Source organism: Antechinus flavipes, chromosome 2 (genome assembly GCF_016432865.1).
Source record: "Antechinus flavipes isolate AdamAnt ecotype Samford, QLD, Australia chromosome 2, AdamAnt_v2, whole genome shotgun sequence".
Lineage (NCBI taxonomy): Eukaryota > Metazoa > Chordata > Mammalia > Dasyuromorphia > Dasyuridae > Antechinus > Antechinus flavipes.
In genome coordinates, this window is record NC_067399.1 from 583,570,370 (window position 1) to 583,593,429 (window position 23,060).

Consider the following 23,060-nt stretch of genomic DNA (forward strand, 5'->3'; position numbering starts at 1 on the left):
TTCTTCCCTTTGTCTCCTTATATATCCATCCTATGATAGGCTAAATGCTGATAATGCATTTTGGAGAACTATTTTTATTGGTATAATTTAGAAATCCTATTACAACTTCTTGGATCTGACCAAGAATGTGTTTATAAATGTTTATCAACTGGTTTTCTAGGGGAAAAGTGTATGCTGGAACACTTTTGAAGTGTTCTTCATTATTAGCATTTTCTTCATCCCTTTCTTAAGTCTAGCAATATATCAAGCCCTGATTTTGAGCATTTGTTGATTTCTAAAGATGTAAATACACTAAAAATTTAATACCTGATTCTTGAGAATTAGTTATAGTTAGCTCTAGCACATGCCTAGTTGTGGTATCTCCCAGAATTTAAAATCTTAGTTCTGGGAAACTCTGAGATCATTTCCTTCATTTTTATAAAGAAGTAAATGGCTTAAATAGCACTGGAAAACCAGGATTAATAATGAGAAGGTAATATTGTATTTATCTGACTTAAGGCAGGTAGCTCAGGTCAAGTGAATTAGTTACATGATTAGGTTCTGAAAGAATGGACACATTTGCTTGTGAGATCTGTGCAAAACAGAATTGATATCACAGGGTTAGACAAAGGCATATATTGCATTTCCAAAAGAAGGAAGCAGCTGGTGGCTGAAAACTATACACTCAACTTTGATTCCTGGCCAAATTTTATAACACATGATTAAAGAGAACGTGGAAGAACAAATAGTCAAAATCATTTTAGTTTCATTAAGATCAGGCCATGCCAGGCTTCTTTCTTCTTTGCTCCCTCCCTTCCTCCATTCTTCCCTTCCTCCCTCTCTCTTTCCCTTCCTCCTTCCTTCCTCCCTTCTTATCCCTTCTTCCCTCCCTCCCTTCCTTTCTCCTTCTTTCCCTTCCTTCCTCCTCTCCCTCCCTTCCTTCCTCCCTCTTTCCTTCCTTGTCTTCCTTCCTCCCTCTCTCCCTCCTTGCCTTTCTTCCTCTCTCTCTCCTTTCCTTCCTTCCTTCCTCCCTCCCTTCCTCCTTCCTTCCTCCCTCCCTTCCTTCCTTCCTCTCTCCCTCCTTTCTTTTCCTCCCTCCCTTCCTTCCTTCCTCTCTTCCTCCTTCCTTCTTTTCTCCCTCCCTCCTTCCTTCTTTCCTCCCTTCCTTCCTCCTTCCTTTCTCCCTCCCTCCTTCTTCCTTCCTCCCTCCCTTCCTTCTTTTCTCCCTCCCTCCCTTCCTTCTTTCCTCCTTCCTTCCTTCTTTCCTTCCTCCCTCCCTGCTTTCCTTCCTCCCTCCCATCCTTCCTCCCTTCTTCCCTCCCTCCTTTCCTTCCTTCCTTCCTCCCTCCCTCCCTTCTTTCCTTCCTCCTTCCTCTTTCCTTCCTCCCTCTTTCCCCTCCTTCTTATCCCTACCTCCCTCCCCTCTTTCCTTCCTTCCTTCCTTCCTCCTTCCTTCCTTCCTTCCTTCCTTCCTTCCTTCCTTCCTTCCTTCCTTCCTTCCTTCCTTCCTCTTTCTTTTTTATTTTCTTCTTCCTCTCTCTCTTCTTTCTTCCTTTCTCATTTTTTCTCTTTTATTTTTATTTTTCTGCTTTGCTTTCTTTTCCTCCTCTTTTTCCTTTTCCTTCCCTTCCCTTTCCTTCTTTTCTTTTCCCTTTCCTTTTCCTTTCTCTTTCCCATCTATCCTTTTTTTCTTCCAACAAGGTAACTAGATTGACAGAACCTAAGAATCTTGCAGATGTACTGTACTTTTTTAAATGCTTTGCTAAAATCTGAATCTTTCATGATATGCCTAAGATACAATGAAGAGATATACCTTTTTAAATAGTAAAGTGAATTCAAAACTAGTTCAATATTATATGTGCCCTATTACTACTAAGAAAGAAGTTTCTGGTGGCATGCCTCAGGGATATGTTCTTGCTCTGCTGCTGTTAAAATTTCCTTTCAGTGGACATGGTCAGTAAGTAAATAAATATTTATTGTCTACTAGGAGTCAGTCACTGTGCTAAGTGCTGGAGGTGCAAAAATGGGAAAAGAAATACCTTGTTGTCAAAGAGCTTACTCTCTAAAAGGGAAGATAACATGCGAACAACTGTCTATAAACAAGCTTTATATAAAATACATAGAAAATAATCAACAGAGGGAAGGCACTAGAATTAAGGGGCTCAGAAAAGCCTTCCTATAGGAGGCAGGATTTTATCTGGGACTTGATGGAATTCAAGAGGTAGAGAAGAGGAGGGAAGAGGATTCAGATATGGAGGATAGCCAGTCAAGAGCTGGAGTAATTTGTATGAGGAAAAACAAGGAAGTCAGGGTGAGAAGTGTAAGATGTAATAAGATTGGAAAGGATGAACAGGGTTATGCATGACTTTGAAAACTCAACAGAGTATTTTGTATTTGATCCCAGAGGTTATTGTAAACAACTGTACATTATTGAGTGGTCAGGTACAGGTTGGACTAGATGATTTCTTTGGTTCTCTTAACTCTTAGATGCTGTGATATTATGGAATTGAGGCCTATATACTTAGGAAAGTGATTTACCCAGCCCTAGGTTACCCACCTCCAATTTCATTGGTGTTTTACTTTATCATGCTAAATCCACATAGTTTTTTTTTTTTTAATTTAAAGAAATAACCTTGCTTGACTTTGTCCCCTCTCCACTTTGAAAAACTAATCATAGATTTTTTTTTAATGGTAGAAGATAACTATTAGGGAATTGGAGATTCTGAGACAGTAGAATTGTCTGTAGAGGAAAAAAGATGAAGAAATTAAATACTCTGCGATTTGAGGGTCTTGGGAGTACCACGTTTCCTTTCCCTTCTGCTCTAAATCTTCTACCACTCAATGACAGACATTTGGCCTTGAGAAGCTCTTTTTTTTGGGGGGGCACTCTCCTTTTTTAAAGATGCAAATACTCCTCGTGTTTGTTAAAATGACACATGCTAAAGAGTAAGTGACATGATATAATCTTTCTTATAACTGAGGGACCTTTTCCTGGGAGCAGAAACAAACTATACACACATACCAACCCAGGATTAAGCAAGTCATTTCCATTTTAGTATTTTGGTGAAGTACAGAAAATGAACATTTTTAATGAATCCTATGACTCTTCTTTTTCTATGTCATTCAAATTTATGGAACCAGTTCGACTGGAATTTCTATGGAAAATGATGAAAAAGTAAGTCTGTTTTCAAGGGTTTCACTCTCCATGCCTAATCTACCTTTCCATTCTGTATGTCTCCTGTGTCCAGCTACCACCCCTATATGCCAGTCATTCTGGATGGCTGTTCCCTTAACTTTTCCTGTGTTTTTTTTTTTTGTCTGAATCACTGAGAGAAATAATTGATGATTTGAGGAGGTCCAGAGTTCCCTCTTTTTCTATAGTGCTCGTAGTTCAGTTTTTTAAAGAGCACTACTGATAATGTTTGAATTAATTCTGCTCAATCTTGGCGAGACCACATTCAATATTAGGTGGGAAAGCCACTCCATTCCATATTATATTCTACTCAGGTTTGGGTGGGAATAAATTTTTTCATTAGATTGTCCAAAGTTAGAGGTGGTCTGAGAGGCTTCTTTTCCCAAGAGTGACATGCTATCACTTTTCTCAGCCCCACATTGGAGTGAGCCTACTTCTCATTGTAACGTTCATTCTTTCATTTATTGCTAATCAATCAAAGTTGATGGCTACCCTTTGGAACACCCATTTTTCCAAGGGCATATAAGAAGCTTTGAGCCTTTCTGGCTTGAGGGTCTTTGGCATTCAAGAGTGCCATTGTACTCTATTATTAAATTGTTAGCAATATTAATGAAATGATTAATTACCCAGACAATATGTCCCTTGAATTTTTTAAATGTCACTTGACTCTGTGTCCAGGCTTACATATCCTCCAAGGTCCAGCTCATACTACTGGTTTTTGAAGCTTTTATTGATCCCTAAAGTTAATCTCATTAGCTAAAAGCTATCTATTCTTTATTGAACTTCATGTAACTTTTTGAACATGTTTCTCTTTTGTACTCATCTATCTTTTACCATCTTCTAAAGCTAAGGAATCAACGTGAGATAGTGAAAAGAGTAGAAGACTTATTTATATAAGAGTATAAGAAGATCTGAATTCAAATCCTGAGACTAATTTTTATTTTCTGTGTGATTGTGGGCAAATCAGTCTTTTTAAGATTCAGTTTCCTCATTTGTAAAATGGGAATTACAAAACTCATAGCACCTCACCCATGTGATTTTTGTGAGGTTCAAATTATGCCTATATCAATACCAATTATTCATCTTTGAGATTTTTACCCAAAATTCTCTGAATAGTGAATATCTTATTTACTGTTACTTGTTACATGTCTTATTGCCTTCGAAAAAAACAGTAAGTTTCCTTAGGGAAGGAGCCATGTCTTTCTTATCCCCAGATCACTCATAGTACTTAGTCTAGGGTTTTACATATGAAACACAGCAAATGTTCATTTAATTGAACTTTATTGCAGACTTAGCATTGAAGACTATGTCACTGTGGATATAAGATGAGGTTCAGCAATGGTTCTCCAATGAAAAATTGAGAGTTGTCATTTGAGAGATCTATTACATGAGCGACTTGCTTTATTCAGTAAATCTTGGCTTATTTATTGGTTATTTGATTCTGTTTTATGGCTTTGACATTTACTCATGTTTAATTTTTCCCTAAAACATATTACTAAGAAAGTAAATTATATTAGGCTCTCTCTGTAGGATAGTATAATTAGTTCCCCATTGTAGGAGACATTGGACTTATGTTTAGCTTGATGTACAGATGCAAAAGGTTATGGGTATTCAAACCAAGCAATGATGTCTTGCTGTACAGCAGATATATATCAGAAGGAGCTGGAAAAAAGGAGCTTCAAATAACTGACAAAATAATCTTTCAGTGCTATAGGTCTGACAAAAGGTTCCTCTTTTGAAATGACCAGAATTAGGGAAGAACCTGGCATCTGATACTCCAGATGTCCAGATGAATTGTCCAGAGCCACACAGCTCTCAAGTATTAAATCCCTGGGGTCAGATTTGAACTCAGCTCCTCCTGACTCTAGGGCCAGAGTTCTACCCACATACCATCTAGCTGCCCCTGTAATGACGTATCTGAATCTCAATTTCTTCATCTGTTTTGGGAAGACTAGACTAGGAATCAGTAAGACCTGAATTCAAATTTGACCTCAGATACATACTTGCTATCTGATGCCGAACAAGTTACTTAACTGTAAACTTCCTGAGTTTCCTCAACTATAAAATGGGGACAGTAATAGCACCTAGTTCCCATTCTTGTTGTGTGAATCAAATGAAATAATTTTGTAAAGCATTTAGCAAAGTACCAGCAATATGGTAGATGGTGTATAATTTATTGTTTCTTTTTGTCCTTCCTATTAATAATCCCTGCTTATCTTTGATGCTAATGCATGAATAGCATCACTTCTGAGATTGAGACAGAACTCAGAATTCATCTACAAAGGGATGAACTCTCTGGATTCTGGCTCTTCTGGCTCCTCCTCTCCCTAGGGGAATAGTTGCCAAATCCTTTTTTCTTCTCTACTATAGAATAGACAGCACCTTGGGTTAATGCAGCTTTGATTCTTTCCTTCTCTTTCAGCACCACTGAGTTCTAATCTCACCAAATCTCACCCTTCTGTCTCCATGACAATTTTTCCGTAAGTCCCCATTGGCACCTCCTTTGTTCACCCCTTTGTTCAAATCTTTGTCCTCGGTTGCCTTCATTATTGTAACAAACTTTGATTTGGTTTCTATATCTTCATCCTCTGCTATACCCATCCAATTCTTCATATAACTTACAAGATAATCTTCCAGAGGCATAGGTTTGACAAAAGATTCATTTTAACATCAGTATTATTCTGGTGATTCAGTATGACTATGAGTCATTGCACAAAAAGAATGTCTAAAGAATTAAAGTCATGGGATGTCCACAGGGTAGCAGAGAAGTGTGGGTTAAGTGTGAGTACTCAGCAACATGTTAAGGACTATGTAGAAGTAGCATAAAAGATATCTGAGTGAGATGTCTGATTGGATAAAGAGAGAGATTGGCAATATTATGGACAACCAGTATGCTCTATTTGTATGCACATAAAATCACCCCTGTTTCCCACCCACTTATTGATCATGTGTATACTAACTGAAGATACAAAATTTAGTCAATAAACATTAATTAAACACCTACTATGTACCATGTTAAATACCAGAATACAAAGGGAGGCAAAAATAAAGTCTCTGCCCTCAAGGAGTTCATATTCTAATGGGGAGACCATTATCAGTGGAAGGCATCTGAAAAGACCTCCTGCCACATATGGATTTTGAGGAGAATTTTGGAGGAAAGTGGTAGGGAGAAGAAAAGCATTCCAGGCATGAAGGAAAGCCAGTACAATACAATACAAAGACACAGAGTTCAGATAAGTGTCATGTGTAAGGAACAAGAAGGCCAATGACAAAAAAATCATAGAAAAGTGTAAGGAGTAAGAAGATTAGAATTATAGGGAGGGAAGAAATTGTGAAAGGTTTTAAAAGTCAAACAGAAATTTCTGTTTCATGCAAACTGCTAGAAAAACTAGGAAGCAATCTAGCAAGATGGCAGGCTTAGACCAGCAACTTAAATCATATTCCACAATAAATTCAAAATGATTACATGACCTGAATATTAAAAATCATTCCATAAAAAAATTAGAACAGAAACAAATGATCTACTTTACATAGCTCTAGATAAGAAGGCTTTTCTTAAACAAGCAAAAGATAAAGGCAGTTAGAAATGATAGAATAGATCATTTTGATGACACAAAACTGAAAACTATTCTGTACCACAAAATTAATTAATTAATTTCAAGGGGGAAAAATTGAATTAAAAACTCATTGTAACAAATGTTGCAGATAAGAATTTGGTATCCAAGACATAAAGATAGCTAACAAAAATATATGTATGTATGCATATACCAAAAGGCATATCATTCCCTAGTGGCTAAGTAGAACTGATCAAAGGATATGAACAAACAATTCTCAAATACAGATTTGCAAACTATTAACAAGCATTTAAAATGATTATAGAAATAACTAGTAATAATAAAAGTTCAGGTCAAAATAACCAAAAGTTTTATTCCATTCCCACAAAATTGCTGAAGATGTTTTAAAAAAAGACAGGAATATTTAATGTTTGAGATAAATATATATTAATGCATGTTGGTAGAGCTGTGAATTGGCACAATCTTTTTGGAAAGCAATTTGGAATTCTGCAAAGAAAGTAACTAACATATTTTGACTCAAAAATTCTGCTATTAGACATATATCCTTATCTCTAATGGTAGAATTTCTGAGTGAGGTCATTCATAAAAAGAATTGCCAAAGTATTTCAAAACACTTTTTGTGGCAGCAAAGATTTAGAAACTAGTTGTACATCGAATAGGGAAGACTAAACAAGTTGTGGAATATGAATGTAACAAAAAAGGTTTGTATTGTAAGAAAAGATGAATACAGAGAAGTATAAAAAGTATATAAAAGAACTAGGATCTGAGAAAGCAATATGTATAATAACTATAATGGAAATGGAAATAATCACCACAAAACACCGAAAAATGAATATTGCAAAATTACCAAGAAAAAGCATAGCCCCAAAGAGAAAAGAGAAGATACCTCTCCTCACACCCTTGTAAAAAGGTAGGATTTTCATACTCTGAATTATTGCATATATAGTAAGATTTTTTCAATGTATTTGTTCAGTTTTGCTGATTTTGTTCCCCTGTTCTTATTTTCTTGCAAAAATTTCTTTTATATAGGATGGTTCTCTGAGAGGGGAGAACTAAAGAGAAGATTTAGGCAATGTAAAAATAAAAGATTAATTAATTTTAAATTTGCCAAAGAAAGGGTTTTATATTTGTTCCTGGAAGTTATAGACCTGAAATTTGTTGACGTGATCAGACCTGTACTTTATAAAAATCATTTTGGCAACTGAGTGGAGAATGGATATATAAGTGGGGGGACACTTGAGAAAGAGAAATCAACCACAAGGGCATTGTAATAGTTCTGGCATGATATTAGGAGGGTCTGAATCATGAGGGCAGATATAAGGGAAGATAAAGAGATATATACGGGAGATGTAAAGGTAGAAATGGTATACTTTGACAAGAGATTTTATATGTGTGGTAAGTGAGTGTGGAATTGAAGATGACACTAAGGTGGGAAGTCTGAGTAATTGAGAAGATGGTGATACCCTTGACAATAATAATAATGTTTAGAAAAGGAGTTGACTTTAAGGGAGTGATATTGAGTTATTTGAGACATTTTGAGTTTGAAATATCTACAGGATATCCAGTTTGAGATGTCTAAGAAGCAGTTGAAGCTATAAGGCTGGAGAGGTTAGAGACTCCCTGTCTGTCTGTCTGTCTATGTATCTTTGATTTATCTGTCTTTACCCCTGATAACCCATAGCTTGTCATATACATGTATATTTACATATATACACATATATATGTACCTGGAAATTGATTAAAATTATCTGAAAAGGAAACTGAGAAAAAATTATTGAGGAACTATATCTTAATTTGCAAATTTAGCATTTTCTTATCAAATCAGGTCAACTCCTCAAAGGTCAGAGACAAGAAGTGATTTACAGAGTTGATTTTTATAATAAAGAGAGAAATAAAAAAAGTTATAGCAACTTGTTTTGTATATAATTCAATTAAACAAGGCAGGTCACCTGACTAGGTAGCTTCTTCAAGGCTTTCTTAATCTAATTCCAGAAATAGTTTTCTTAAAGTGGTACCTTTTGTAATCAGAAAGCACTGGGAAGGAAGAACTTATGGTCAGCAATTAGCAATCAACTCCTCCAGCTCCCATAATTCTAAGAAGATTCTATTAAGACTGCATTCTATTGAGATTTCCATCTTGGAAAGGGAGAAAGGAAAGGAGACAGGAAAAAGAAAATTAGCAAATTCTTATAAAAAGTAAATGTTGAAAATTATCTTTAAATGTAATTTGACAAAATAAAACATTATTAAGTGGAGAAGGGAGATTTAGAATCCAACTCAAGAGAAAGAAAAGGAGCTTATCCATTAAGATTAGAAAGCAAAATTTAACCTCTGACTAATCTTTCTTCAGCTATCAGAAAGAGGATTTAACCTTTCTGCTAAAAAAGAAAACTTCTCTTTTAAAATAACCTTATAATCTTATGATTATTGTATTCCTCTAAATTATATGTTACTAAATGACAATGCTTTATCAATCGATTCACTAAATCTATAGATAACCTAGATTTAAGAGACTTAATCTGAGTTGTTAAAGTTAGCTTTTCCTTAAGAAAGACATTTAATCCTATAATAGAACTAAAAATAAAACAAAGTAATTGATACTAATTGATTCTCTTTTCAAATCATCTGCATAGATATGATAATTGAATTATTAAATTCATGGGAATTGATGATATCACTAAGTGAGAGAACATAAGGAAGAAAAAAATGAAGGCTCAGAATAGACTTTTGAAGCACAGGATATGAAGACCAAAGTAATTTATGATTTATACTATTAGGGGAATAATAATGATTTTTTTTTTTTTTTTGCTTTGCTATTACTTAACCTTTTCCACCTATGGACCTCTCCCTTATATTCTTCCCTCACCCTTTGCTTCCCTGTCTGCCCATCGTTCCCTCCTTGTTTCTTTAGATTTTGAAGGGTGCTATGCTCTTCATAGTATGTATGTAGTGTTACCTATTTAACCCATTTCCAATGTTAGTAGATTTTCAGAACCTTCCTCTGTGTCTATTCTTCCTCTATACCTCATTTGTATGACAGAATTACTATTTTTACCTTAATTATGTCCCAATCTTTCTTTACAGCTATTGTATAATTGATGTCAATCTTAAACATATGCTATAAATTTCCCATGTTTAAAAAAACATAAACAATTTATCCATGTTGAGTTCTTTGAAATTGGTCTTTGATATTTGTTGTTGTATTTTAAATTTTCTATTATTTGGGTTTGGTTGATAGAAAGTCCTGAAAATCTGCAAGTTCGTTGAATGTCCATTTTTCTCTCATTCAATATTATAGAAAATTTTGCTAGATATGATCTTTTTGGCCACAAGCCTAGCTCTTTTTATTGTCAGTAGATATGATTCCAGGACCTATAATCTTTTATTGTGGCAGCTGATAAGTCCTGTACAATTCTAATTCTAGGTCCAGCTTATTTGAACTGGTTTTTTCTTGTTTCTTGAAAAATATTCTCTTTGATATGAAGGTTTCAAAATTTAACAATAATGTTCCTATGTGTTTTCGATAAAGGATCTCAGATTGGTGGGTTTTTTCTTTTTCTACTTTCCCTTCATGTTCTGTCACTCCAGTGCAATTTTTTTTTTTTTTGGTCACAACTTTCAGGCAGTCCAATTATTCTTGTATTTTGTCTTCTTGGTCTATTCTCCGGATCTATTATTTTTCTTATGAAATGTTTCACATTTTGTTCTATTTTTTTCATTCTTTATAATGTTTTGTTATTTCTTTGTCTCTCATAGGTTCAATGGCTTCCCCTTACCCAATTCTAATTTTCAAAGAGTTATTTTCATTTTTGAGATTTTGTTATCTCCTTTCTCTAGCTGAATAACTTATTTTTTTTCATGATCTTGTTTTTTCTTGGATGGTTTTATTTTATTTATTTATTTTTGTTTTTCCTCAGTGTCTCTCATTTGATTTTTATATTCTTTTTTGACTTCTATAAATTCTCTCTGAGCAGAGAGCCATTTCACTTTACTCTTTGGGATAGAAGATTTTTTTACTTATGTCCTCCTCTGAAGATGAACCCCAGTCTTTCCTGTTACCATAGTATGTTTCTTTTTTCTTTGCTGGTTCACTTTTTTTTTTTTTTTTAAATAAGAGGTATTAGTGTAAGCACCTCCAGTTCTGGGTTGAGTGATATGGTGTCTCTGACTTCACTTCAGCTCTCTCCCCTCTGAACTGAAATCTCAAACCAAGAGCTCCACCCTCTAGCCAGTGCCCTTAGCCAGCAATGTTTTTGTCTCACTGTCTCTGCATTCATGACTGCTAATTCCTTCTTGCTAGGGCTATATCCTTCAGCACAGCTGGGCTTGTTATTCCAATCAACTGAGGTTCACTCAGTCTTCCCAGACTCAGACCCATATTCCACAAGCAGTTTAGGTGGTGAAAATCTCTGTGGTTCCTGTTGAGGCTCCAGCCACACTCAGTTAGTCCCAGGGTTCCCCACTTGCTAATTCTTGGGTTGTATCAGGAGGAACCCTGTTCTACCCCAAGTCTTCTTGCTTTTTCATGAATCTGCATTTACCCAGAAGTGCAAATTTTTCTATTTGTGGAGGAAATTAGGAGAGCTTGAAGTTTACCAATCTATTCTGCCATCTTCTCATAAAACTCCCAATATTGCTAGAATTTATATAGAACTTTGTTTGCCAAGTTCTTTAAAATATTTTCTCATTTGATCCTCACAACAATCTTGGGAAGGAGGTACTGTTTTTATCTCCATTTCACAGAGGGCCAAACTGAGGTAGAGGATAAGTGATATATTCATGATTACTTGTCTATTACGTGTAAGAGCACTGGATTAGAACTCAAGTTCTTTTTGACTCTAGATGGAGAACTCTATCTACTTTACCAATTTATGTCCTACTTTGATAAGACTAAAAATCTATAGAAGTACATAAATAAAGCATAGGTCTAAACATGCAAATAATGAAATCAAAAACATTGATAGGATAAAATACATAATCTTTAGCCGGCTATTTAAAATCTAGTACAAACTGGTTCCCATTTACCTTACCAGTCTTGTATACTTTATGTCACAGCCAAAGTGGATTCTTAGTTTTCATCATGAGCAAGAAGACTATTTTCCCATGCTGTGCATTTAAATTGTTCCTTTCTTATGCTTGGAATGCATACCCTTCTCTCACCTCCACTTTTTTACTTCCTGGTCTCCTGTTCTAGTTTCTGCTGAAGTGCTGTATCCTTTATGTAGTTTGCCCTGCATAGTCTGTAGCTTCTCTTCCTCTTGAAATATTTTTAGTACTTTTTTGTTTATTCTTTCATTTTCCCTCATCAGTTCTTATCTTGCTCTTAATATGTTTATCTGTGTACATGATCTCCTGTGTTTCAGGTGTCATGTTAGGTATTGGTGATATAAAGAGAAAAATAATTGATAGTGTATAATTGAACCATTAAACTCATGAGAATTGAGTTTTTGTTGATTGATAAGGTTAGAAGCAAGATTCTAAAGGGTACTTGAGTGAAAACAACTTTTTTCTAGACATTTGAGTGTGAAAGGGAGAGCTTATAAATTAAAAGATAGCTCAAGAATATATCAGGGACTACCAAAAAAAAGTTTTTTATGTATGGGGAAGATTTGGACATGGACCAGGGCAATAATATAGAAAACTGGAGGGGCTGGCTTTTGTGAAAATAAACATCACCTCATTATTAGAGATTAGTGAAAATGTAGACGTAAAATGTTGTCAAGGAATTTTGAAATGGGAATAAGAAAGGTCATACTGAATGATTTTAATTTTCTCAAAAAAGAGGTAAGATTTTCCTCTAAAGATGAGTGTGTGTGTGTGTGTGTGTGTGTGTGTGTGTGTGTGTGTGGAAAGGGGAAGTGATGTTTGAGTAGAAAATATTTAGAATTAATTGTTGTTGTCATTCAGTCATATCTGACTCTAGATGTCCCTATGGATTTTGTTTATAAGTGGTGTTTTTGTTTTTTGTTTTTTCTTTTTGACAGATATTAGAGTAGTTTACCATTTTCTTCCCCATTCTGTTCTCCTTTTACAGATAAGGAACTGAGGCAAATAGAGGATGACTAGTAAGTGTCTGATGCTGGATTTGAACTCAGGTCTTCCTGACTCAGACCAGTGCTCTACATACTACTTTTTAGGAATAGAAACACTGCTCTAAAACAGTGTCTCTTACATGGTAGGAAAATAATACCTTCGTCTAGGTAAATTGTAGTTGAATTCTTTTGACAATGTCAAAAAGAACTTGAAATGAAAAAAAAAAAGTTCTCTAATAACTCATATAAAGGATTGATTTTATATCTTTCCTTTATATTTTGTGTGTATTCGTATTTAGTGAGTAAAGAGGTGTTAGTTTATTAAATGTATTGTAACTGTCATATCAAATAAAACCAGTTTATGATGTTAGTCTTATCTTCTAATTAAAACCAGAAGCATGAAGCTATCTCTATACTTGTATACAATAAATAGTTTAATTTCAATGCTCTAGGGGGAAAGCTGGTTTAATTGCTTACAATACAACCCACAAGGAAATACTAATATGCTAAGATCATGCATTTAAAAATATAATTTCCATGTAGCCCAAGTGCCCCATTCTACTATAGATTGGATTCTTCTTTAAGATATCAATCCCTTAGCCCCCATGCTGACTTAGTAACAATGAACAAATCTAAAAGTCTGGGAAAAAGCAGCTACTTTGCCCATTCTATAAGGTGGGCAACATGCATTGTCCTACTTCTCTTTAACTCCATCAATAGTTTCCCAACTTGAAATAAGAAATCAGAGAATTAGAAATCCAAACACATAAAGAAAACAATTGAGACTTTAATTCAGCCTCACCTATAGATTTTAAAGAGTCACATAGGGTTTTGGGTTTTTTGGACACCAAAGAATATAAAGGAGAAAAGAAAGACAACAGAGTTTGGACTATAAATCATAAGTGTTAAATGATTAATGAGATTAGTACTAAAACTACTTAGGTATTCATTTTTTTAAATAGCTTGTTTTTTAGTGATTATTTGCTTCCTGGTTTTATATGGACTTTGAGCAGCATTTGCCTTGGAATCATATCTTATAACTGAAGTACCACTGCTCCTTAATGAGGATGTCTTCTGTTTGTGGGCAAAAGAACAACTTATATCCATATATTTGTATATGTGTGTATGTACATATATATGTATGTAGTCTTAATGTGAACTATAAAGTTACAAAATATTGGCACATATCACACTTCTACATAATTAGGGATTTTTTTTTTATCAGAAGCATTTCTTTTGAAGGATAAATGTTAAGAAGAAATAATATCTCCAAATAATAAATGGTCAAAGGATAGGAACCAGCAGTTTTCAGATGATGAAATCAAAGTCATTTATAGTTATGTGAAAAAAAAATGCTGTAACCCTCTATTGATTAGAGAAATGCAAATTAAAACAACTCTGAGGCACCACCTCACACCTCTCAGATTGGCTAAGATGACAGGAAAAGATAATGATAAATAGGAAAACTGGGACACTAACTTATTGTTGGTGGAATTGTAAAATGATCTAACCATTTTGGAGAACAGTTGGGAACTATGCCCAAAGAGCTATAAAATTTGCATTATTTTGATCCAGTAGTGCCATTGCTAGGTCTGTATCCCAAAGAAATAAATCATAAAGGAGGGAAAAGGACCCACATGTGCAAAAATGTTTGTAGCAGCTCTTTTTGTGGTATCAAAGAATTGGAAAATTCCCATCAATTGGGAAATGGCTAAACAAGTTGTAATATATGAAGGTAATGGAATATTATTGTTCTAAAAAATGATAAACAAGCTGATTTTAGAAAAGCCTGGAAAAATTTACATGATTTGATGCTGAGTGAAATAAGCAGAACCAGCAATACATTGTACACAATAACAGCAAGAATGCATGATGATCAACTATGAAAGACTTGGTTCTTCTTAGTAGTTCAGTGATCTAAAGCAATCCTAAGAGATTGGATAGAAAATGCCATCTATATCCAGAAAAAGAACTAAGGAGAATGAATGTAAATCAACACATGATATGTTCACTTCTTTTTTCTGTTTTTTTTTTTTTTTCCGCCTTGGTTTTTCCCTTTTGCTTTGATTTTTCTCTCCTAACATGATTCATAAAGAAATGTGTGGGGGCAGCTAGATGGTGCAGTGGATAGAGTACCAGCCCTGGATTCAGGAGGACCTGAGTTCAAATCTGCTCTCAGACACTTTGACACGTCCTAGCTGTGTGACCCTGGGCAAGTCACTTAACCCTAATTGCCTCAGCATAAAAAAATAATAATAATAATAAAATAAGAAATGTGTGATAAAAAAATAAAATTAAAAAAAGAAGGAATAGCAGGAAAAGTCTGTGAATGATGAATAAACAAAATTTTAAAACTAGTGGGGTACAGAACATGATTACTATAAGCCCCAAAGCAAAGAGTAAAAGGAGAACACTTTCACTACATACTTTCCAAATGAGGTTGAAAACTTAGTCTCCTTTGCATTCAGAGCCAAATCTGAATACTGAATATTTCAGTTCTATGTATCAATAAGGGAAAAGATTAGGAAAAAACAAAACAAAACAAAACGCCAGTTTTTCATTTGAAAGCTCTACTAACTCCATCCTGTTCTAAGATGTCCAAGGATAAATAACTTTGCATTTATCCCATAACCATCTCTACTAATTCCTTCTATTTTCTTCCTTTTGCATTTCTTAGATAATGCTTCTCAGCGATCCTGAGATAGAGAGCAGCATTTTGATTAGCTCAGATGAAGGTGCCACCTACCAAAAGTACAGGCTGAACTTTTATATTCAGAGCCTACTCTTCCATCCTCAGCAGGAAGACTGGATCCTAGCCTATAGTCTGGACCAAAAGGTGAGCGAATATACTTCTGATGTACACATTTCTTTAAGTTGTACATTCAGGGAATTTAAAAAGAAAAAAAAAATTAAAAATTAAATAACTCAAAACTGAATTTTAGTTTCAGAGTTGGAAAGAAGCAAAGAGGCCAGCCTTTCACACACAATTATGAATTACCACCAATTGGTCATACAATTACCAAAGTAATATTCAAACTCAGATCTTATTGACTTCAAGACAAAGTGTTGATTCATTAAGTTGAACTATCTCATCCAATAAAGTAAGGAAACTAAAATGTAACTAAACTTGATTTTAAAAAAAATAACTAAAATTTCTTGAAAAATATAAGCTTAAAAAGGAAGACATGAAATCTTTTTTGTGGGGGTGACAAAATTAAGGGGTGTCTGAGTAAATATTGCATGCTCTAAATGCATTTTTTTTAGGATTTCTGATAAGATTTAATAATGAGAGAAACATCTGAAGCAAAATTTGCATTTCATCATTTCAGTTTGAATAGCTACTATTACATGCTCAGACTCTTCTCTCTGCACTCTGATATCTCCCCATCCCCATCCTCTCCACACTCCTGATCCATCTTTGGAGGGATATTCTTTTTAATTTCAGAGTGGTGGTTTCAGAGAAGATCAGAATGTTTTAACTGCAAAAAAGAGACCTCAGATGAATCCATTCATGTTTTTTTTCTTCTAATAATTTAATGACCTGTCCACTAGTGTTATTGCTGAATCTGCATCCATCTTCCTTAGATCCCATTCACAGTGGATTTTTCTAGTGTTCTGTCCTATATAGACCTGCCCTTGAAATTACCTTGATTTAAAACAAACAAAAACCCTTTCCTTTCTCCTCTCTTACTCAAATCAATAAAATAGCAGTTTTGGAGGTGGGGTGGGGAAAGAGACACATTTCAACACAAAAGAGAATGTGTGATGTCTGCACCTTAAAAAATCACTTCAGTAAAACGCTTCTTCTCCTTGACAAGGAACCTGGATAAGGAAACCAAATGCTTATTCCTACTCTCTCCCCAGGAGTCCTCAAATGACATTTGTGGAAGCACAAGCTATTGTAAATACAAATCTTTCACAGTGTCAAGTGGATGTTATATTAAAAAAAAGACTTTGTCAAATGTCAGATAGTTTATAGGCTTAGGTTTTTCATGTAACTGAAAATTTTAAAGTAGGGTTGAAAAATAATATGTTATTTTTATGATACTAAATGTTTCAATGCCATTAAAAAAAAAAAGTCAAGCTAGCATTGTTGAATGGACTATACTTGAGTTAGTATGGAAGCAAGTGTAGGTAAGGGAAAAGCAAGCCCTTGGTGGTTTATATGTCCCAGAAGTGATAAAATGAGGTGCATATCGGCATATATCTGGCAGCCCAGTGAAGAAGAGTGTTTTGTCTCCTCCCTCTATCCCTGGGTGGTATCCTCATCTGTACCATTGCTGACATAATACATGTAGAGATTCAATGCAATCAAAATACTTATAGACTTCTTGGCTGTTTTTTGCTCAGTCAAAATATGGGAAAGATGTGTCATAAGCATTGATGGATTTTCTTAATCAATCGACAGATCTTTGGAGAAGCTGCTAGTCCTTTGATGCTCCTTCTTGTTGACAACTTTGCATAAAGTGACTGAGTGACTGAGTATTTCTTCTGCTCATAAAACTCCCACCTGATGCCCTGCTATTCCTCCTAGAAATAAATGGCCCAGAAGTCACAAAATGCCATAAAGCATTTCTTTCTACTCCTCCCTTTCCCTCCTTGCAAAAAGCAAACCTTCCCATTAAAGAGAGGGTCTTTCCTTTCCCTGTTTAAGGATTGAGACCACTGAGAGCAGTATCCTGGAGCAGCAGATTAAGATGCAGGTGTCTTGCAGAATTGAGATGCAGCTTTGCCGTTTTCAAGCTTGAGATGCTAATGTGCACCAGTGAAGCTGAGATGCCTTCTTTCTTGAGAAGAAATGAAAATGTCTCTTTTTTAGGTATTCCTATATCTGTCTCGGGGAGAGGTCATTATGTGCAAGAGTTTATAGATCCTGCCTATACGGTCCCTCTGGTCCAATGCACTTTGAGGATTTCATGAATCCTAGACCTGTCCAGTTAACTTTTGTGTATCACAGAGTCCCATTTTAAAGGGACAGTGTACACATATTAACCATCAACATGACATCATAAAAATCAGGGGTCCTCAGACTGTTGGAGGGCCGAACTATAGTAAAAACAAAAACTTTGTTTTGTGGGCCTTTAAATAAAAAAAAACTTGATAGCCCTGGGTGAGGGGGATAAACATCCTCAGCTGTCACATCTGGCCCGCAGGCCGTAGTTTGAGGCCCCCTGTTAAATCTTTGGGAATTTTCCAAGAATTATGGAAGACTTAAATGCATTGTTAAAGAAATGGGGAAGTAAGATTTCAAGAAGGCAATATCTATTATTTAAAATAAAATGTAATTAGGGAAGTATAGAAGTCTGAAAGATTGCAATTCTTTGGTGACAATAGTATTGGACAGTTAAGGGATAAAAGCAAAAGAAATTTCCTGATTTAAGGCCTTTTTGGAAGGGATGTAGTCTGAGACAAAGAGTAAGAGTTAGCTGACCCAGACCTAGCCACTCTATGGTATGGAAGGGAGGAAGGGAGGAAGAAAGGGAGGGAGGAAGGAAGGAAGGAAGGAAAGAAAGAAGGAAAGAAGAAAAGGAAGGGAGTAAAAGAAATGAGAGCAAGAAGGAAGTAAAGGAAAGGAGGAAGGAAAAGGAGAAAGGAAGGTAACAAAGAAGTAAAGGAAAGGTGGAAGGAAGGAAGGAAGGAAGAAAAAAGGAAAAGGAGGAAAAGAAGGAAGGGAGTAAGAGAAAGGAGGGCAAGAAAGAAGTAAAGAAAAGGAGAAATGAAGGAAAGAAGAAAGTAAAGAAGAAAAAGGAGAAAAGAGGGTAATAAAGAAGGGAAGGAAAAAGGAAGGAAAAGAGAAAAGAGAAAGAAAGAAGGAAAGGGAGGGAGGGAAGAAGAAGAAGGTGAAGAAGGAAGGAAGGAAGAAAAAGGAAGAAGGGAAGTAAGGAAGAAAGGAAAGATGGAATGAAGGAAAGAAAGAATGTTTCTCTTTGTTAGGACCTGTGTTAAGTACTCTACAAATATGTCACTTGGAAAATATATTTATCATGATTGTATATATATATAACCTATATTAGATTACTTGGTGTTTTGGTGAAGGGGAAAGGAAGAGAGGAAGGGAGAAAAATTCAGAACTCAAAATCAAAATAGGGTTATTTATAATAACTTTACCACACTGGATTTGCAGGTTTCATATTCCATATCTTTTGTTATTATATGTATGATCTTCAGCATGTTAATTCATCTCCCTGGGTTTTATTTTCTTTTTAGGTAAAATGGCCCTAAACTATTCTTACTTAATGATCTATACATAAAGGCATAACATAAAGGCATATTCTTATTGTATTTTTGTGGAATTGGATTTCTATTCCCTATTAATAGCTTATTTCCCATTATGGCCAAGCCCATCCTTGCATTCACTTGGGAGGCAGGAGGAATGTTTGACTAATCCAAAGACATGGTTTTCTCATTAGGAAGATTTCTTACAAGATTTCAAGACTGATTTCAAAAACTGAAGGTGAACTTTTGGAGAGATAAATGCTGCTCCCATCTCATGCCTATGCAATATTAGAAGTTATAAAAATCCACTTTTTAATAAGATACCTGTTTGGTAAAACAACAACAACAACAACAACAACCATAACAAACACAAACCTCAAAAAACAAAACCACAACACATATAGTAAAAGCCTAAAACAAAAATAAAAATGAATGTAGGTTTTAGTGTGCATGCTTTTCCCTCTTCTCCTTTCCTTTAATCCTTACTTTACAGATACATTTCAAGGAAAAGGAAAAGTTGAAAATAGCTATTTTTACATGAAAGGCCAAATTTGGAAGTTTCGCTGTTATCATCCATCTTCCTTTGCAAAAATGAACTCTTAGCAAGTGTAGCTGAAGTAAAAATGAAGGTAAGAAACCTTATAGAATTAAAGCTGAATATAATTCTGTCCTTCTGGACAAGAGAGATTTGACTGGATAGATATACATGTGAAAAAGATTTGAAAGTAGTAACTGAACACAAACTTAATGTGAGTCAACCAGGACATGTGTTAGCTGTCCCTCTTCACCCTCTTTCATTCCAAATGTGAATTTAGGTTGCATTACTAGAAATAAAGTATATTTAAGTGATATTTCATTTGTACTCTGACCTTGTCAGACTCCATTTGGATCATTGTGTTCAGTTATTGGTACTAAATTGAGAAAATAGAGTATAACTGATAAGGGTCATTAGGAAGGTGAGGAGATTCAAAGCTATGTTGAAAGAGTTAGGTAAGTTAGTTGAATGACTTGGTCTGTTCAGCCTAGACAAGCATAGACTTATTGAGAGAATGATCACTCTCTGCAAATATCTGAATAATATTTATAGGGAAGAGATAATTGAATCTCTTTTCTGTTGTGAAAATAAGGACCAACATTTCCAAGTTTCAGGAAGACAGATTTGAGTTTAATACAGAAAGAAAGTATTTCTTAACAATGAAATGGGCTGAGGCAGGTAGGTGGTGAAGTAGATAGAGCACCAGCCCTGAAGTCAGGAGGACCTGAGCTCAAATTTGACTTCAGACACTTAACACTTCCTAGCTGTATGATCCTAGACAAGTTAACCCTAGCAATTAGCCTTCAGCAAATTAACCCAATTAACCCTCAGCAAAAGCAAACAAAGAAACAAACAAACAAGCAATGAAATGGATTCTTTCATGAGGTAGTAAGCTCCCCATAATGTGAGGTGTTTAAGCAGAATCACCCACCTGAATACTATTAAAGATATTCTCACACGGAGATGATCTTTAAGGAATTTCCAAATTCTATGAGATTATCATTCTGTCACATCGTTAGAACCCCAGTCAGTAAATGCAAACTAGAAAGTAAACATGTCCTTCTGCCCAGCTAAATACAGATGAAACCTTGACTTGCATTTGAATTGTCTTTTTAAATCCTTAGATTAGAAGGTGTAATTGTACTTTTAGGCTCTAGGATTAGTAGGTGGTATCTTTCAGTGGAAGCCTTTAGCAATTCTAGGATTAGTGATTTGCCACACCGTGGGGATAAAACCAGTTTAGATTTACTAGTGATGATTTACAATATTGAATTTCATTTGAGCTAGGAGAAAAAGCAGGACAAAAACTTTCTTCCTTTTTTATCTATGAATCCATGTTCACATTTTTACTTACATCTTTCTCTCCCCTTTCTTCCAACATCATCCATATTTAATCCAGAGAGGACAATAACCACTATGGTACATAGCTCTATTGAAGTCATGTGATCAAAGGATTGCTTTCCTAGAAGGTGTCTAGGGATCATCTTAATTTTTGCCACCTGTTAAGGGAAATGAGACTGGGGGCAACAGAGGTGATAAGATATATACAAGATCATCTAAAAAGAATCAGGCACAATCCATATATATGAAAGTATAACCCTCATACCAGATTAAGGCTAGTTTGAGAAGTCTTAACTAAGTAGACCAGAAGTCTTCCTCCAGCTGTTGTCTGAAGTATCCCACATCTATATCGGGGGGAAGGGTGAAAACTTATAGAACCTCCCAACTTTGATCATAGGAAAGCTGAAATCCATTAATGGGGCTCTTACATGTCTCCTTAAGTCATAAAAACTTACCCAAATCGAACCCCAAAGCTTCTTTGCAAAGAGATCATCATTCTAATTGGGATCCCAAATCTGCCTCTCTTTGTGTGATGAAAATAATATAATCAGTACTTATTCCAAGTAATAATCATTACCATAAAGATCTGAACTTTTATCACCTGGCTGTGTTTTGAGAAGAAGAAGCTCACCACATTTTGGCTCCCGAACAGGGACCGACAAAATCCTGATTCCAGGGAAGGCACCCAGAGAGAACTTTTATAATATTTTAAAGAAGAACAAGAACTCCAACATTTTGAACTCACCAACATTTTGTTGATTTAGGTGGTTCAATAGACAAGAATTCTGTCCCTTAAATCAGGGAGACTCATCATCCTGGGTTTAAATCTGATCTCTGACACTTACTAGTTGTGTGATCCTGGGCAAGTCCCTTAATCCCTTTGGTCTTTTAAGTTTCCCTTAGTCTTCTCATCTATTAAATGAGCTAAATAAGGAAATATCAAACTACTGCAGGATCTTTGCCAAGAAAACTACAAATGGGGTCATGAGAGTCAGCTAAAACTGAAAGGACTCATCATCATCATCAACAACAATAATAAAGAATTCTTGTGGACTTCCCAACTTCTAGGGGAGAGAGAGACAGACAATCTGATAGGTATTTGATTGCTCAGCACATGAACAGCATTTTATCTACACAGAAGCTTGGGACTTCCCAGTGTCCCCTACTATTCTATCCTTCCTTTGTCCATGAAGGAAACAGGACAAGGGATCAATTCACACAATTGTTGCTGTGTGGTTGCAGGGCAAAAAAAAAACAGAGCAATGAGGTCAAGATGAAATCTTTTGATGCCCTACTTACTATTACCAGTCAAAGTAAGATATTTGTCTACAGTTTTATGTCTTCCTCCTAGAAACCAACTACACTAAAAGTGCCTCATTGGAAATTCTGTCAGTGAAAACGTTTCATAGAAATGAAAGGACAGAAAGTCACTTTCCTTAATCTAGTTCACCTTTAGGATATAATCTCAGAGAAAACAAAGTCAAAACCTAAGTACTAGGACCCATTTAGGGAACATTCATACTGATGGGCTATTGGGAGTTTAGAGAAGGCAGGCTCTTATATGTTTCTGATGAGCTGATGGCTGTCACTTATGAACCATGACATTATCAAAGATAGTGGAGTTGGATTATCTGGCAAGAGAAGAATCTGAAATCATTTATGCAAGATATTGCATCCTAATTCTATTGAATAAAGTCAAATCTGCAGATGTTCAATCACCACAAAATTTCTAAGACTCATCAGAGATGCAGTCTTATTGTGCTAAACATATTTAATCTCCAGATGCATTGCCCTTATATGAATATGATGATGATGATGGCAATAATGTTGATGACAATGATGATAATAATAAATATTTATGTACTACTTTAAGATTTATGAAATAGTATTTTTATAAATATTATGAGAGAACAAATATTTTTCTATTTTAAGCTCACAACAAACCTGAGAGACAGAGGTAATTGTTATCTCCATATTACACATGAGAAAGCTGAGGCAGAAAGAGATTAAATAACTCTCCCAGGATTACACAGCTAGTAAGTGAGACAGAATGAAAACCTGAGTCTTCCTGATTCAGCTATCTATTCACTATACCTTCTAGGTACATACCTATTTGTATTCAAAAAGATCAGGACTCATATTTATGAAGGGCCACTGACATATATCAAGAATCACAGACAAATGGAATC

General features: G+C 35.2%; 1 protein-coding gene across 1 annotated transcript in view; it reads left to right on the forward strand.

Annotated features, from left to right (window-relative positions):
- The window catches only part of SORCS3 (sortilin related VPS10 domain containing receptor 3), a 687,244-nt gene that overhangs the window by 350,945 nt on the left and 313,239 nt on the right, over positions 1-23,060 (forward strand). The window contains exon 4 of the mRNA XM_051981368.1: positions 15,457-15,615. Within this exon, the coding sequence (XP_051837328.1) occupies positions 15,457-15,615 (159 nt within the window). The remainder of the gene's footprint in view (positions 1-15,456; positions 15,616-23,060) is intronic.